Genomic DNA, 14,413 nt, shown 5'->3' on the forward strand with positions numbered 1-14,413 from the left:
AACTCTAACATAGAAGCCCGATATTGAAACCATTAGGCCACACTGTTGAAACTAGCGAGCTTACAAAATCACAAAGCCATTTGAAGCCAAAAGGACGAAGTTTAGGCAAATCCATGTACTTCCCATAATTCCTATGACGGTACAACGACTTTCATTGCAGCTCCCGTGGACACTAGCGCCAGAGTTCCCTCTAGTAATTGTTGTATGAACCTCTATGGCCCTTGCAAGCGTGAACGTCGGTGTTGTCGATCCGCTGCCTGGTCGCAGGCGACTGACTGTCGCACGACCTCTGCGACTCGCAAGTGTGAATGCGCTCTTACGTCTTTTCTGTCTCAGTTTACCGACACGTACCAAAAATTTATGACAGCACTGGGTACGAGTGGCACCACATAATTTATCCGCACGTCACATAAATATTAATTAAAGCAGAAAAAAAAGGGGGGGGGGGTGATAATTTAGTAGCACGCTTTGCTTCGCTCGAATCAGTACTAAGGATGATGGTGCTTTGCACAACGCATTCAGACACGAAACTAAGTGAGCGAATGTGCACTTGACTGAAAGTCGTCACAGCGCGCCGCATGAACAAAACGTCGCCGCCGATTTCGTGCCTCGTCATTAACGCTTGACGCTGGGTGACGAGCTGCTTTCCGCTTGCTGGGGCTGCTGTCGCTGCTCGATTTTATCAATGGCATCGAGCTCGCGCTGTCTGCGCACATCAAAAACGATCTTGTCAAATTTCGCGACCCGCTTCTGTACGCTGCTAGGCGGCGCCGCTCGGCGCCGAGGCGTAATCTTCGGGCTGCAGCTGGTGTCCGGGCCTTCGTCGTCGTCGAAGTCGAACTCGTTTGGTTCGGACGTCTTAGTCTGGTTCTCTTCCACGGCGCGCCGCTCCGCTCCTTCCGACTCGTTCGAATGGACGCTCGGAGAACGCCGGCCCGGGCAACGCCATTCGAGCTCGAGCGTACCTTTTTCAACCAAAGTTGTGTACAAACGAATGATATCCTCGGGAGTGGGCTCCCAGCTTCGACTGCCATGGTCATCACGCTGCGACAGGTATTTCTCATCGTCGCTGCACTCCACTTTCCAGTCCTCGTCCACTGCGTTCATAGACATTGTTCCCGTCGTGACACGATGGAATATTGCGACACACCTGTTGACGCAAACATGTAAAGCACCTGGACGTATCTACATGGTTTCCAGTCACGGCAGCCACAATACTGCGAGCTAGAATTTTAGCTATTATAGCTCTTAGTCCACAATTCTAGCTCAACGCACTTGTATAAGGCGCCATTGCCGCCATTGCCGCACGGAAAATGAGCAATGGCGAGTTGTTATCGCGCATTTTCGTACACTATGTAAAATATTACTCCCAACAAAACCAGTTAATTTGCAAAACATAAATAAATTTTGTACTAAATATGTGTATTCAGATTTATTTTGTTTAAATATGTGTTTCTTATAGCATGTATTATACGTGAATAAACGTTTGATGGGAAGAGATAAACGGCTGACGCAAGTTTTGTGCATCAATGGCTGAAGTGGGTTTGGTCAGCGACGGCGGATGGCTGATGACGCTGGAGAGGAAACTTTGGATCCCCGAGTTCAAGTAAGGTGACTCGCGATTGAAGCGCTTGATTAAGTCGGCAAGTGTCAGAATTTCTTTCTGCGTAGTTAAATTATGCTGATAACTCGCTGCCTGGAGAATCTTGCGCTGTCTTTGTAAAGTTTGTAAACAGTGTTGTGATCGTGGTAGGTATTCCTGACGATCCGCAGTTCTCTTTTTCTACTTTGTAAGCTGAGAGCAATTGCGCTGGCATGACAGTGCGCAAATTTCTTGAGGTGGTGTACGATTTGTTTGCATTGACGTTGGCGATATTTAGAGGCGCGATTTTTAGAATCGGTACTTTCGCATCGGAGGACACTGATGAATGTAACCTCGTTGACCTTTCGGTCAGTGTTCTGCTTTCCTAATCTTGCTGGTACCCCAGCGCATGCGATTACCGTACCTGACCTGCTTCGCAAGGTGTAGCAGCAACGCATCGATATTGTTTTTGGCGGTCGCTACTAGCGCTTCCGAAAATAGACTTGGCCGCACGACTCGAGGAAGTGATCGATGCTATATACAGCATGCGTGAGGAAATCTCAAATTTGTGCGCTTTGATCAATTTTTTTTTGCTCCGTATCGAAAGACCGCTGCTGTTTTCCGCGTACCGCTGTGCAGTGCCCGCGCGAAGATGCGCCTTGGAACGCGCGGAAACCCAAGGCTGCGCGTTTCGTAAACAGGATTCCGCGAATCAAGCGTGCGTAGTCGGTCACCTATTACTCAGCTGCAAAGATATTGCGCGCGTGAGCAATTGCGCACTCTTTCGGGGTTTCGCGCCTGCGTCATCGAGACGGGCTTGTGTGCGAATACCTACTGAAACGAAGCGAAACCGCTTCGCTGAAGGTTAAGACGACGCGGCATTCAGATTGTCGACTGCCACGAGCATCTGTGCGTAATTGCGGCTTCCGGCTTGTGGGCGACGAAGGACGCTTGCTTTATTATTTCTTTTCTCTTTATTCTGTGCGCAAATGTCACCCAAGGCTGCGCTCAGCTGCTCGCGCCTGTTGCAGGCCGTAAGAATCTCCTGGCGTTGTTATTTTTCATGTGGCGCGCATGACATGCAAGAATTCGGAGCTTTCGCATGCTGGCCTTTGCGCGCGCAGAGATAGGTCTTTCGTCTTTAAATGTTTCGCAGGCAATGCAAACGTAACTCTGGGAGTTTGCTTTCGAAGAAAGACATTTCGCTGCGCAATATACTCGTGTGCTTGGTCACCTGTGCTCTCAATACAGACCCAAGTGTTTTCTAGTATAGCTGAGCTCTTTCGGCAGTTTGTAAATATTTCCAACTTCAGTGCCAGCATTGCAGTCATGATCTCTGTAGAAGGTGGCATTCATATCATTGTTAAATTTTGTGCTCCTGTACTTGGTGGTGAAATATAGCAGAATGGAGGAAAAAGCGTAGGGATGGGACAAACAGAGTGTAAAAATGGAGCACCATAAGGCTTTTTAAAAAATTTTTTGACATGAAGGAACAGCCTTTCATGTGCAAAAAGCATAACAACGTGGCCTTCACCTGAGTACCGCTGAAAAGTGGAGATTGAGCTGGTGCCAACTCAGCCAAGGCTAGTGCGCGCTTGTTGTTACACCAGGAAAGCTTGTCATCTGGGCAAAAGTTGTTGTGGACCTTATCATTAAAGCACGAATGGAAAATGGAGCCCAGACAGCTACCATGCTTTGATTAGGATAATTTCTTGCTGTCTTCCCGTTAGAGAAACCTTGATTATTTTACACATGAAAATAGAATTTTCACGTGTAAATAGCATAATTTTGCAATCAGAATGTAAAAAAAAAACATGTTTTTAAATAAAACTGATTTTTTGTCCTACATCTGCCCTCAAGGTATTAATAAACATTAATTGAAAGTTTTAGCTTAGACGCACAAATATTACTACTGGTATGTTATAACCACATCAAGGCTAGGCAGTAGCTGTCAGTGCTAATTTCATCTTATCAAGCTCTCTTTGACAGGAATAATACATAGCTGCTACAAAGATGGTCAGCTATGCCCTGCCCATCTCCTGGTCTGAATCTTCTATCACTGGTGGCAATCTCAATGTAGTTACTTTTGTCTACCTTCACTTTGAGCAGTGACGCAGTGAATAAAATGTCACTGTATTTCAGTTAACACAGCTGCCCGAGATGGTGCCACTAACAATGCTGCAAGCTTCAGTTTTGTGGGGATGCAGTTGATTGTGATAAACAATGAGAAGTTTAAATTCCAGGCAATTAAATGAAAGCACCAATTTTGGGGGGCTCACTACATCTACAATGAAGTTTGAAGGTGGTATTCAAGTAAGACTTGGTTAATTCAAATTTCTTGGCTTCCCACCAAACCAAGGTGACAGAAAAAAAATTGAGACAACATTCATAAGGCACAAGTAGCCGAAATGTGCTAGTGTTAGTTGTTCAAGCTGCATTGTGTGTTGATGAGCACCAGTGTGAAGTGGTACCGCTTGGCCGAACTCATGTTCGTGGCTATAATATATTGGTTGGGCATTGCAAACATGCGTTGACCACTTGCCCGAATTTGTGTTCGTGGGTATAACATATTGGATGTGCATTTCAAACGTGCATTGACCTCTTGCCCGAAGCGGTGTTTGTGGCTATATTGGACACGTATTGTGCAGCGACAGGATAATAACTAGGTGCTGACTCACACACTATATAAAGTCATTTTGTGTGTGCTGTTTTTAGTGCATTTTACTTAACTGTGGATTATTCAGATTCTGGGATCCCTAGGAGTTTCAATAAATGCAAGTTGGCTGTACCTCTTACTGCATTGCTAATATTAAGAAGTAGAGTTTAAAGGCATGTATGTGAACAGCTTACTCGTGGTTTTACAGCATTGAAGGTTCGTGGCACATTTTTTGCAGTACCAGCTCTGGTGCTAGACTTGTGGAGAGTACTTATAGTGTTTTATTTTAAATGTAAATTAACATGTAAAGTCAGAAAGTAGGTTTAAACAGCAATAAGGTGTCTAATACAGCAAAAAGCACTGCTGCAGCCTGTAGCAAAGAAGGCAGAACACTTCCCATGCTTCTGCCAGAAGACAGTCCAAGGACAGCGAGCCTTTTGCTATTCTCACAATAGCCAGCTTATTTATTGCTCATCATGTTGCAGGTGCACAATTAGCAAAATGCTCTAAAGGCAGCTTCCCTGCAAAGCTGCTTTATATCCAGACCATCTCATCTACCCATTTGTGCATCTGTTTCAAGAATAAGTCGGGGAACTGCATCTGACCCCTATTTCTTATTGATCAGAGCAAGGGAGAGTAGTGACCTCCTGGAATAGATGGCCTGAGTTTATAGGGGTGCGACTCTCAAATGGGAACACTTCTTCCTGCCTTTTCATTGTGGTAAAACGGCAAGGGGAACTACAGTGGCATCTAATTTTTGATTAGGTCTGAGAAATAAAAAATAAAAATATGCACAAGGTTGAGAGGTACATTCTAGCTATGCAACATTCCAGTGCCTCTGTGGTCATAATTTCCATCATGCCTCATAAGGCCACCATTATGCTGTACTTTGCCACAAGTATCTCATTTGCTGGGAAGTTTTTTATAACTAGTAAACTTGAAGTGTGGAGGGAAAGCAGGGGCGACAGGATGGACAAGCGTTAAGTAGTTTTTTATTTCAGTGTTTCCAAAGCATCATATTTCAGAATCATGGCAGCTTTCTGTTAAAATGTTGTCTCTTTTGCGGATCTTATCATTGCTATACCAGGTACCCATGCTCATAAGCCTTTCAAAAATAAAGGAAGAGGTGGCTTGTGATACAAGGCTCTGCTTACAACCGCACAGTTGGCAGATGCATCCTCAATATTCAGCATGACTCTAGAAAGCAAAAATTATTTCTTTCGTTTTTTCATTCTCACTACTTGTGGAGTATGTGCGCAAGCATATACGTAGGACGTTCAAAGAAAAAAAAAAGAGAAGTTGGGTCAAAAAAAAAAAAAAATGTGCGCTTTCTCACCTACTTTACAATAAAAGTACAGTTTTGACAGGAAGGACCACAACAGACCTTTCATAAAATGATAGTAGCGGGATCAACTGGTAGTGGTAGTTGGCCACATTTTGATGGAGGTGAAATTCAAAAGCGCATCAAAAGCCAGCATCAAGCCTGATGCAAATGGTTGTTTAGTCGTTGGAAGTTGTGTAAGTTGTTCGCATAACTCGGTATGGTGGTACTTTGCAGCACTCTTGTTGGTGGCAGTGGTTATCGGTAGTCGCTTAAAATGATTGTGTACAGGCACTAATTCGAGGAGTTTTTAAGAAATAAACTGCTTAAATTTTGTTGCAGCATAACTATGCACAGTAAGCAGAGGAATCTATGTTCACTCAGTGTTTGTAAGTGCAAAGTAAGCACTGCAGCTTTTAGTTTTGGGCTTTGAATACTTCAGCAACCACTTTTTTCTCTATGATCCACTGTTTATGGTACTCACCCGCGTATCGGCTCAGTGACTATGGCATTTTTCTATTGAGCACAGGGTTATGGGATTCCCAGCCTTGCAGCCACATTCTCATTGGGGATGCAATGAAAAAACATGCGGGCCAAACTTTGGGTGCACATTAAAGGCCACTAGCTGGTAAAAACTAATTTGGAATCCTCCACTGCAGCATATTTCATAGCCAGTGGGTTAATTGGGATGTTTAGTGTATTCATTCAGCAACTATTAAAAGACAACTGCAATTTGGACCACATAAGAAAGCCTAGCTTCAGATAGCGTAGTTATATAGAAACCTGTGTACAAACTGTTAAATTGGAAATACAAGTGGACACATCATAAAAAGCTCGCAAAAGTAGGAGTTTGAATATCACAATGGAAAGAGAGAGAGAGAGAAAACTCGCTGCCATCATCACTCTCTAAAGATTACACAGAACTAAAACACTGATAATCAGCACAGGTTTCTTAACATGACCTCTGAGATTAGGCAGAGCCAGTGGTAAGTTAAATATCTTGGCAACGATGTGCTGGAACTCGCATTGCATTTGCTAACCACCTGCTTGTATTGTCTGTGTGGGTGATATTTAAAGCCTGTGAATAAAAATTTTAGGCAACTAACAATTGTGAAGCCTTGCCACCATTGCTTCAATAGTATGTACTACTCATTTGTAATCAAGTTAGCTAAAGTGAAGCTTCGTTGCTGTTGGCCTTTAAGCTGGTGGCAGAAGAGCAACACTTGTTTGCATGGCTTGCTAATTCTGTAACTTTTGTTTTCTTTGTGGCAGTCAGGCACTGTTGGCATATCGTACCGATAACAGCGGTGCCGGCAAATCTGATAGGCGTTGCTTCAAGCCTCTTGGAAGTGGCTGGCCATCCCATAGGCCATATGCTTCCTGTTTGCCTTGCACTTGAAAAAGCGAGCATACTCTCGATACCAGTAGCAGATAGGGTTCGAAGCTTTCCCTGGGCAAGACAGTTGCTCTACTGCTGTTGCAGCTATGACAGTGCCTCACATCAAGGCTGCTTTTCTCATGCAGATCCAGTTGGAGAAATTGAATACCTGCACAGATGAAATCAACCGGCTAGAAGTCGAATTAGATGTAAGTAACACTGCTTAGTTCTGTGACTAGGGCTGAGCATTTTTTCTACCTTGGCTAGTTTTGTGTGCTACATCCCGTGGTATTATCATCTGACAGCTATACTCTGTTCAGGACTGAGGTACATCATATCATAACACTTTCATGGCGTATTTTGCCTTTATAAAGTGAAAAGCCAAACTTGGTTGTAAAGCTTCATTTATCTTTCTCCACTTATTGCTTAATTTTAACCTGTGGCAAGCAGCCCCACTATATAAGATGCCTTTGCCGCAACAAAGGTTTTCGTCATGGGGAATGCATTTCCTGCCAGGTATCAGTTGTGTACCACTGACTGAAGTAATTGATCACATGCTGGGGTATGTGACTGGAACTGTGCAAGTTTTTATGCTGTTGTTATGCCATATCTGCGGAATTGCTTTCTGCTTTTGTGTCACCTTATCAAGGATATCCTTGTTAAAGAATAGCTACTTAGAGAGGTGATAAAGTGGCAGTAGGCAGCTATTGTGACTGTGCCATGTGACTGCTCTCTGTCCAGGTTTGTATTCCTTCTGGGGCTTTTTGTTTGCCAATGTCATTGGTTGATGATGTTGCTTTCTTATAATCTCTTCAGTGCTGTTGGGTGAATGTTGTTTTCCATTTCTACTTTTCTTGTCTTTTGTTTTGTTTCAGGGCGTAAAAGAGACAATTTTTTTTCATAGATAGCAAACCTTGTGTTAGTGGTAAAAGCTGTGGACAAACAAAGAATGACACGACACATCCTCTCTTCACTAGGCTTGTCTTCTGCTAGCACAACTTTTAATCTTAGCTGTAGCCAACTAAATCTATCAGTCAATTTTATTTTCACGTATATCGGAGAAACATTTAACACATTTTTATACAGGTGAAATTCAGAACTCGTGGAGTTGTGAGAGGGGGGGCTCATACAAATAATACAATAACAATAAAAGGTCAATAAGAAGTAGGGAACATTGTTATTATAGCAGTAAACTGGCAAAAAGTTTCATTATTCCAACTGCAATTCCTGAATTGCAAGAATATAGAATAATTAAATACTGTTCACTAAGGTTGCCTTTATATTTGTGGCAAGGAAAAGCTACTCTACCAGTTTGGTTTTAATGGAATTCATAACCTTTTTGTTTGTTATGTTCTGATGGAATGAATTCCCAGTTTAGAAGCGATATAAAGGAAGAAAAATGCTCTGTAGTTAGTTTGAAAAGCTGTGGGCTTTAAGTTGAACTGATGATGGGCAATATGATGCTGTGGTCTTATGGCTGTTATAGCACATGATGTTGTGAAGCTTTACGTTAGGTTGATACGTGAATGTTCAGCGATTTGCCTTACTGGTACTGTAGAATGTTTAGTAAAGAAAAGGTGAAACGGATAGAGTCACACTAATCTAGAAACAGGATAATACGTAGGGCAGCGTTTTGGGCAATCTGCAGAGAAAGTAATGTGGAAGGTTAAGGTTAAGTGCACGCAGCAATGGCTTAATTTATGTGACAATGGATGAAGTAGTAATAAAGGGCTCATAGAGTTTTGAGAGAGAAAATATGTCGCAATTTGTTTAGTATCACATGTCTTTATCTACCTTTTCACACAATTTCTCCACCTGTCGGTTCCATGATAGCTTGCTGTTTAACGTTACACCAGGAAACTTAGTCATATCATAAGAAGCCCACAAACAAAGACACCAAGGACCGCATAGGGGAAATTAAATGTACTTATTAATTGAATAAAGAAAAGATAAATTAATGTAAATGAAACTGGATCAAAAAACAACTGGCTGCAGGTGGGGCACGAACTCTCATCTTTTCATTACGCGTGTGATGCTCTTATCACCTGAACTACCGCGGTGCCGTTTTCCCATCCACTTTCTGGAGTTTATCTACTTATCTGAGTTTATCTACGTTTCTCTACTAGAATTAAACCTGTGAGTGTTAGGCAGCGCCGCACCTCGTGGTTTTGATGGCAGATGTGAAATATCCTTTTTTGTCGCAGGCGTCACATGCACGTGATCTTTTTCGGTGAAGGCACACAGATGAAGGTTAATAAACCCACACATGCTACCCGAAGGCATCAATGCTGCTGGATTTGAGACCCCGCTATGTAATAAACGAGAAGAAAGGAAACTGAGCGCCCGATTTTTATGAGTCATATCATAAGAAGCAAACAAACAAAGACACCAAAGACTGCATAGGGGAAATTACATGTACTTATTGATTGAATTAAAGACATTATAAATTAATAAAAATGGAAGTAGAAGAAAAAACAACTGGCCACAGGTGAGGCATGAACCCATGGCTTCGCATCATGCGTGGATTTATTAACCAGTTTCCCTCACCCAAAAAGATCATGTACACATGATGCTTGCGACAAGAAAGGATGTTCCGCATCTGCTGTCAAGGCTGTGAGGTGTGGCGCTGGCTAACACTCCCAGATTTAGTTCCAGTAGATAAACATCAGTACTCCAGAAAGTGGATGGGAAAACGGCACCATGGTAGCTCAGCTGGTAAGAGCATTGCACGTATAATGTGAATACATGTGTTTGTGCTCCACCTGCAGTCAGTTGTTCTTTCATCCACTTTCATTTTTGTTAATTTATAATTTCTTTAATTGAATTAATAAGTACATGTAATTTCGCCTATGCAGTTCTTGGTGTCTCTGTTCGTTGGCTTCTTATGATATGACTTACAAAAATCGGGCCCTAAGTTTCTTTTCTTCTTGTTCACCAGGAAGCCTGGTTACATGTTTACAGTGTGACAATTCATTGTTCAATCGTGAGGTGCATCTGAAATTAAGATGGATGTCTTTCACATAAAAGTGCACGTAAATACTTTTGCAGTCGTTAGAGACTAATTTGTTTTCTGAAAGCCACAAATAAATAGCTCAGTCGTTCAGTCTTTCTTCTTACAGCTGTTATTCAGGCCATTGCACACAAAAGAATAATGGTGGGATGCCTTAGTTAAGGAATTTGGTGCTGAACAGGCTTTTTGATAGACTCATTATCTGGATTGTTCGAGCTAGTTATTCACTTTCTGTATGTAATTTCAAGCGTAATTTTATATAAAATGTTAAGCCTAGTGCCCTTTTCAGGCCTTTGGAGACTTATAGAGGACTCTGCTTTTCTCTTTGAGTGGTGGCAGGGAAGTCCTAAATATAGTCCATTATATACGATTATAAATGCAAACATTATGCTTATTTAGACTGATAAGATTGTTCTCTTAGAAGTCTTATCAGCATTTGTCTTGTGCCAAGAAAGCGTCCTTAGTCGCATAGAAAATTACCGATGAAAATAGCACAGTTAAATTTTTAGTGAACGGAGAAGAGGTATCACCTTGTGTACAAATTTCTCAGTGCTACTGGAAACCTTCCACCACATTGAGAATCTTGAAGGCCACACTGTCTCAACCTTAAAGGGCCCCCTCATCAGGTCTGGCCATCTTGAGCTGACAAGCGCAGAGCATACATTTGAGCAATAATGATCGTGTCTGCAAAGTATTACATCGCTACGCGCTGTGGAAAGATCTGAAATTTCAAACAGAATGCCGTTTTTCCTTCTCCTTGCGGCCGCCGCACTCCAAGCCGGAGGATGACGTACTCGTGTGCCTGCGCCTGCGTACTGGTGTCCACAGTGTAACGTCGTTCGTGGTGACACGTGACATCGAGACTTATTTAAGACAGCATCAGTTATCTGTGCGACCTGTTGCTTGAATTGACAAATTGAAGTTTAGAGAAATAATAAAACACACAAACGGAATGTCTGCGTGTTTTTGTTTTACTTTACACTGAAGCAAGAGAGATGTACTTCCGCTTCGTCTGCTTGTTCCCACGGTCGTGCGGTCACATGCGCAGGTACTGAAACTGTGTAATTTTCTACTGTGTTCCAGCATGTGATCGTGCTCTGCAATCTGTTTGTTCTGCCCCAATATTCGTGTAGCACTAAATTATACCACTAGTCATGTTTCCTTACACACAGCGTGCAAAATCGTGCGCTGCGCGAACAAGACAATAGCTCGTGCGCGATGCCATCAGCAGAAGCACGTAGCGCCGAAAAAAAAGGGGGAGAAGAAAAAAAAATGAAGGCGGGGCCTTTGACGTATGCGTCACGCAATCCTTGAAGTCCAGTATAGGAGAGCGCAGGGAAGGAATTTCGCTTGCGGAGGCTAGACGGGGCGAGTGGAGAGAGTGTTTTGCTTGGCAGTGGAGCCCGCTTGCTGAAATCATGGGTTCGCGGCACTGAAATATTTCTATCTCGGCTATTAATGATCTGACTTGAAAAATTTTTGCAGCAGAATGCTTCCTAGAGGACACATAACAACTTGCAGCATATAACCAAAACTTGCTATGGGGTCTGGTGAAGTGCCCTTTAACAAATTAAAGGGTTGTCAAAGAGATTGAAACAGGCTTGAAAACCATGCCCGAAGAGTGTTATTAAGGTGCAGCATAGGTGGCACCATATTCAAATTTAATTTGATGTTTTTTATTGTCAGTGGTTGACTACTATATTAACAAATCATAACCAGGACAACATGTCAGCTGTAGCTGGTTCCTTATTTCTGATATGGGGTGCCTCATCTCTTGCATTCTTAAGGCATTTTGTGCATTGCTTTCATCCACAGCAGTGCATTTGAAAGATATTTTAGAGAACACTGCTGAAAAAGCTTGACTTAATTTTTGTCACCTTTAACCTTGCTAGCCCATCTCATAGTGTGTCACATATACTCAAATTTGGGACTGCAGGATGCCAACTCTGCCTTTCGAGCAACTCTCAGTGAGTCTAGTCACAAGCTGCGCATTTTGTCAAAGAAGCTTGGAAAGTCCATTGAAGCAGCAAGACCATACTATGAAGCCAAAGAATATGCACAGAAGGTAAGTAGTTTTTCATCAATTAATTTCTAACCAGTACATTTGGAGCTTGTTGAAGGTAAGCTTGAAGATATATTTCTATGAAGTATTGTACTACAGAAACTGATAGCTGTAGCTGCACTTGCACTTCATAGTACATTAGAATTCTTGATAAGATTTCAATAATATATACATTGTCATTGAAACTGCCTGTATTTAAATGTTTAAATGCTAACACTGTTGGACATAAAATATTGAATTTGGGTATGCTGGATCTTACTGCACAGCTTATGGCATCTTATGGCATATGACTCTGACGTTTAACGCGTCTTTTGTGTGCCAAGATGAAAAAGCAGTTTTGTATGAAACAAAAGGACGAGGTGTTTGCAATATTCCACACATTTCGGCACCATGAAGTGCTCAGGAAACTAATGTCTTCTTAAAATCACATTGCTGGGCTCGATTATCTAAGGCCTGCGATGAATCTTTTTGCTATGACATGGTTACCTTGTCTTCTCTTTCTTGGCTCATTGCTGGGGAAAGGATGAAAGGAGCAGGACTGCCCTGTGCAGCTTCCCGATGCTATCAAGGGACATGCCGTAATGGATTGAACATTGAACAGAAACAAACAGAAGGTCATTGCTACTTTGGCTAACAGTTCTTTTGGAGTGGCTTGTCTACCATATAATTTTTTCCATTGAATAGCTGGTAATGGTTCATTACATGGTATTTGCGTATTTGGGTTCATTACATGGTCTGTGTATGCAATTAGTAGGACTGCCTTTGAAAATAGGCACATTATGCTGCCTGTGAAAATGCACAGGATGGAAGAATATTAGGTTGCAGGCATGTGCTGGCATTAAAATTGTATCCCTAATTTTTTTTTCCCTTTCATTTGCTCATAACTGCTAACAAAATTTTACAAAGACGTGCTGAAAAGCAGTACAGCATTCACAGTTTTTGTAGTGGGCCGGAACATTGTGACTTTAGTTTTATGATTGTAGAACCTGTGGTGTGGTAGCTTAGTGACTATAGTGCTGCACTACTAAGCACGAGGTCACGAGATCAAATCCCGGCTGCTGTGGCAGCATTTCGATCGGGGCTAAAATGCAAAAATGCCTGTGTCCCGTGCATTATCGGCATGTTAAAGATCCTTCGTTTGGTGGTCAAAATTAATTCAAAGTCGCCTAATACGGCATGCCTCATAATTGAATTGTGGTTTTGGCACGTAAAACCCCAGAATTCGATTCAATTCAGTGTTTGTAGAGGATTATTAGGCAGTAATGGAGAGGTGGTGCAGAGATTCACTGTGTAGCACTCTGTAACACATGTGTAGCACATGTGCTAGACCTAGGGGTTCTTTGTTTTTCAAACTCTGACTTCAACAGGCCATGTTTTGTAGCATATCAATCTTCTTGTCACTTTTCATCGCACTTGATGTGTCGAGCTGTGGCTGCACCTCCATCCTGAAAATATGGAAGTCGGGGTGCAAACATTTCTGGTGCGTGCAGGCACAGCTGGAGTGCCAGCGGGCGGCTGTGCAGTACCAGCGGGCATCGGAAGTGCACCAGGCAGCCAAGGAAACAATTTCGCTGGCGGAACAGCGCTTTCTTAGCAATCAGACACAGTGGGAGTTTGACAATGCCTGGCAGGAGATGCTCAACCATGCTACCATGAAGGTATGTGTGCAGCATGCACTGACTCGCATGTCCGTGAAAACGTTTCTCTGAGGAAGTACAGATGCTATGTGAGGAAGTAAATTAGACTGAGTATCCAGTTGCAGAAACTGACAACTCAATTTTCTAATGAACAGTGTGATGTCCAACAATAGGGTCATGGGCTTACTGTTATCTTGTACTTGCTTAAATTTGCAGTTTGTCACAGGAAGCCATTAAAAGCAAAGAAAATGCGGGATAGTCTTGGTGTTAAGTGGAGTGGGGTAATTAATAGCTTGCCCGTTTGTGCTGACTAAGCCTGACTGTAATAGCTCTGTGTTCTATAAGCTATGAGGTGGCTGCCTCTCTCTCTGGATATTATTTATGTACATATTGGGTACCTTATTCATTCTTGAATGTTATTAAGCACCACTCCAGAACATTGTGAGTCTCTTATTTTGTTAGCCTCTTTGACCTATTCCATTTTTGAGTCCCGCCCTAGCAGACAGCCAGAGCAAACTTATTTGGACGTTGCACAAGACATCAAGTAAAGGATAGGGCCATAGCTCATTTTGTCCTTTTCTATATTATTATTTTGTAGCACTCATGCTGATCCTTAATGGTTCATTAGTTTATTGTTCATGCTCTCATGTATGTGCGTGACCAAAGGTATATGGGCCACAGGCTTATAGAAAAAGCTGAATTTTTTTTGTAATTCAGATGCACAAACTGAGATTGACTAGTGCACTGGAATGCTCACAATGCCAAGT

General features: G+C 42.4%; 1 protein-coding gene across 3 annotated transcripts in view; it reads left to right on the forward strand.

Annotated features, from left to right (window-relative positions):
• The first annotated feature begins 919 nt into the window (after nt 1-919).
• LOC135914285 (SH3 domain-binding protein 5 homolog) overlaps nt 920-14,413 on the forward strand; it is a 32,701-nt gene continuing 19,207 nt past the window's right edge. For 2 of the 3 annotated variants that reach the window (XM_065447072.1, XM_065447079.1), the window contains exons 1-4: nt 1,491-1,606; nt 7,084-7,146; nt 11,884-12,012; nt 13,500-13,667. In XM_065447072.1, coding sequence (XP_065303144.1) covers nt 1,562-1,606; nt 7,084-7,146; nt 11,884-12,012; nt 13,500-13,667 — 405 coding nt within the window. In that variant the 5' untranslated portion in view covers nt 1,491-1,561. Of the gene's footprint in view, nt 1,054-1,490; nt 1,607-7,083; nt 7,147-11,883; nt 12,013-13,499; nt 13,668-14,413 lie in introns of those variants that run through there. The other variant, XM_065447084.1, reaches the window with a different exon arrangement.

Source organism: Dermacentor albipictus, chromosome 1, assembly GCF_038994185.2.
Source record: "Dermacentor albipictus isolate Rhodes 1998 colony chromosome 1, USDA_Dalb.pri_finalv2, whole genome shotgun sequence".
In the NCBI taxonomy this organism is placed as follows: Eukaryota; Metazoa; Arthropoda; class Arachnida; order Ixodida; family Ixodidae; genus Dermacentor; species Dermacentor albipictus.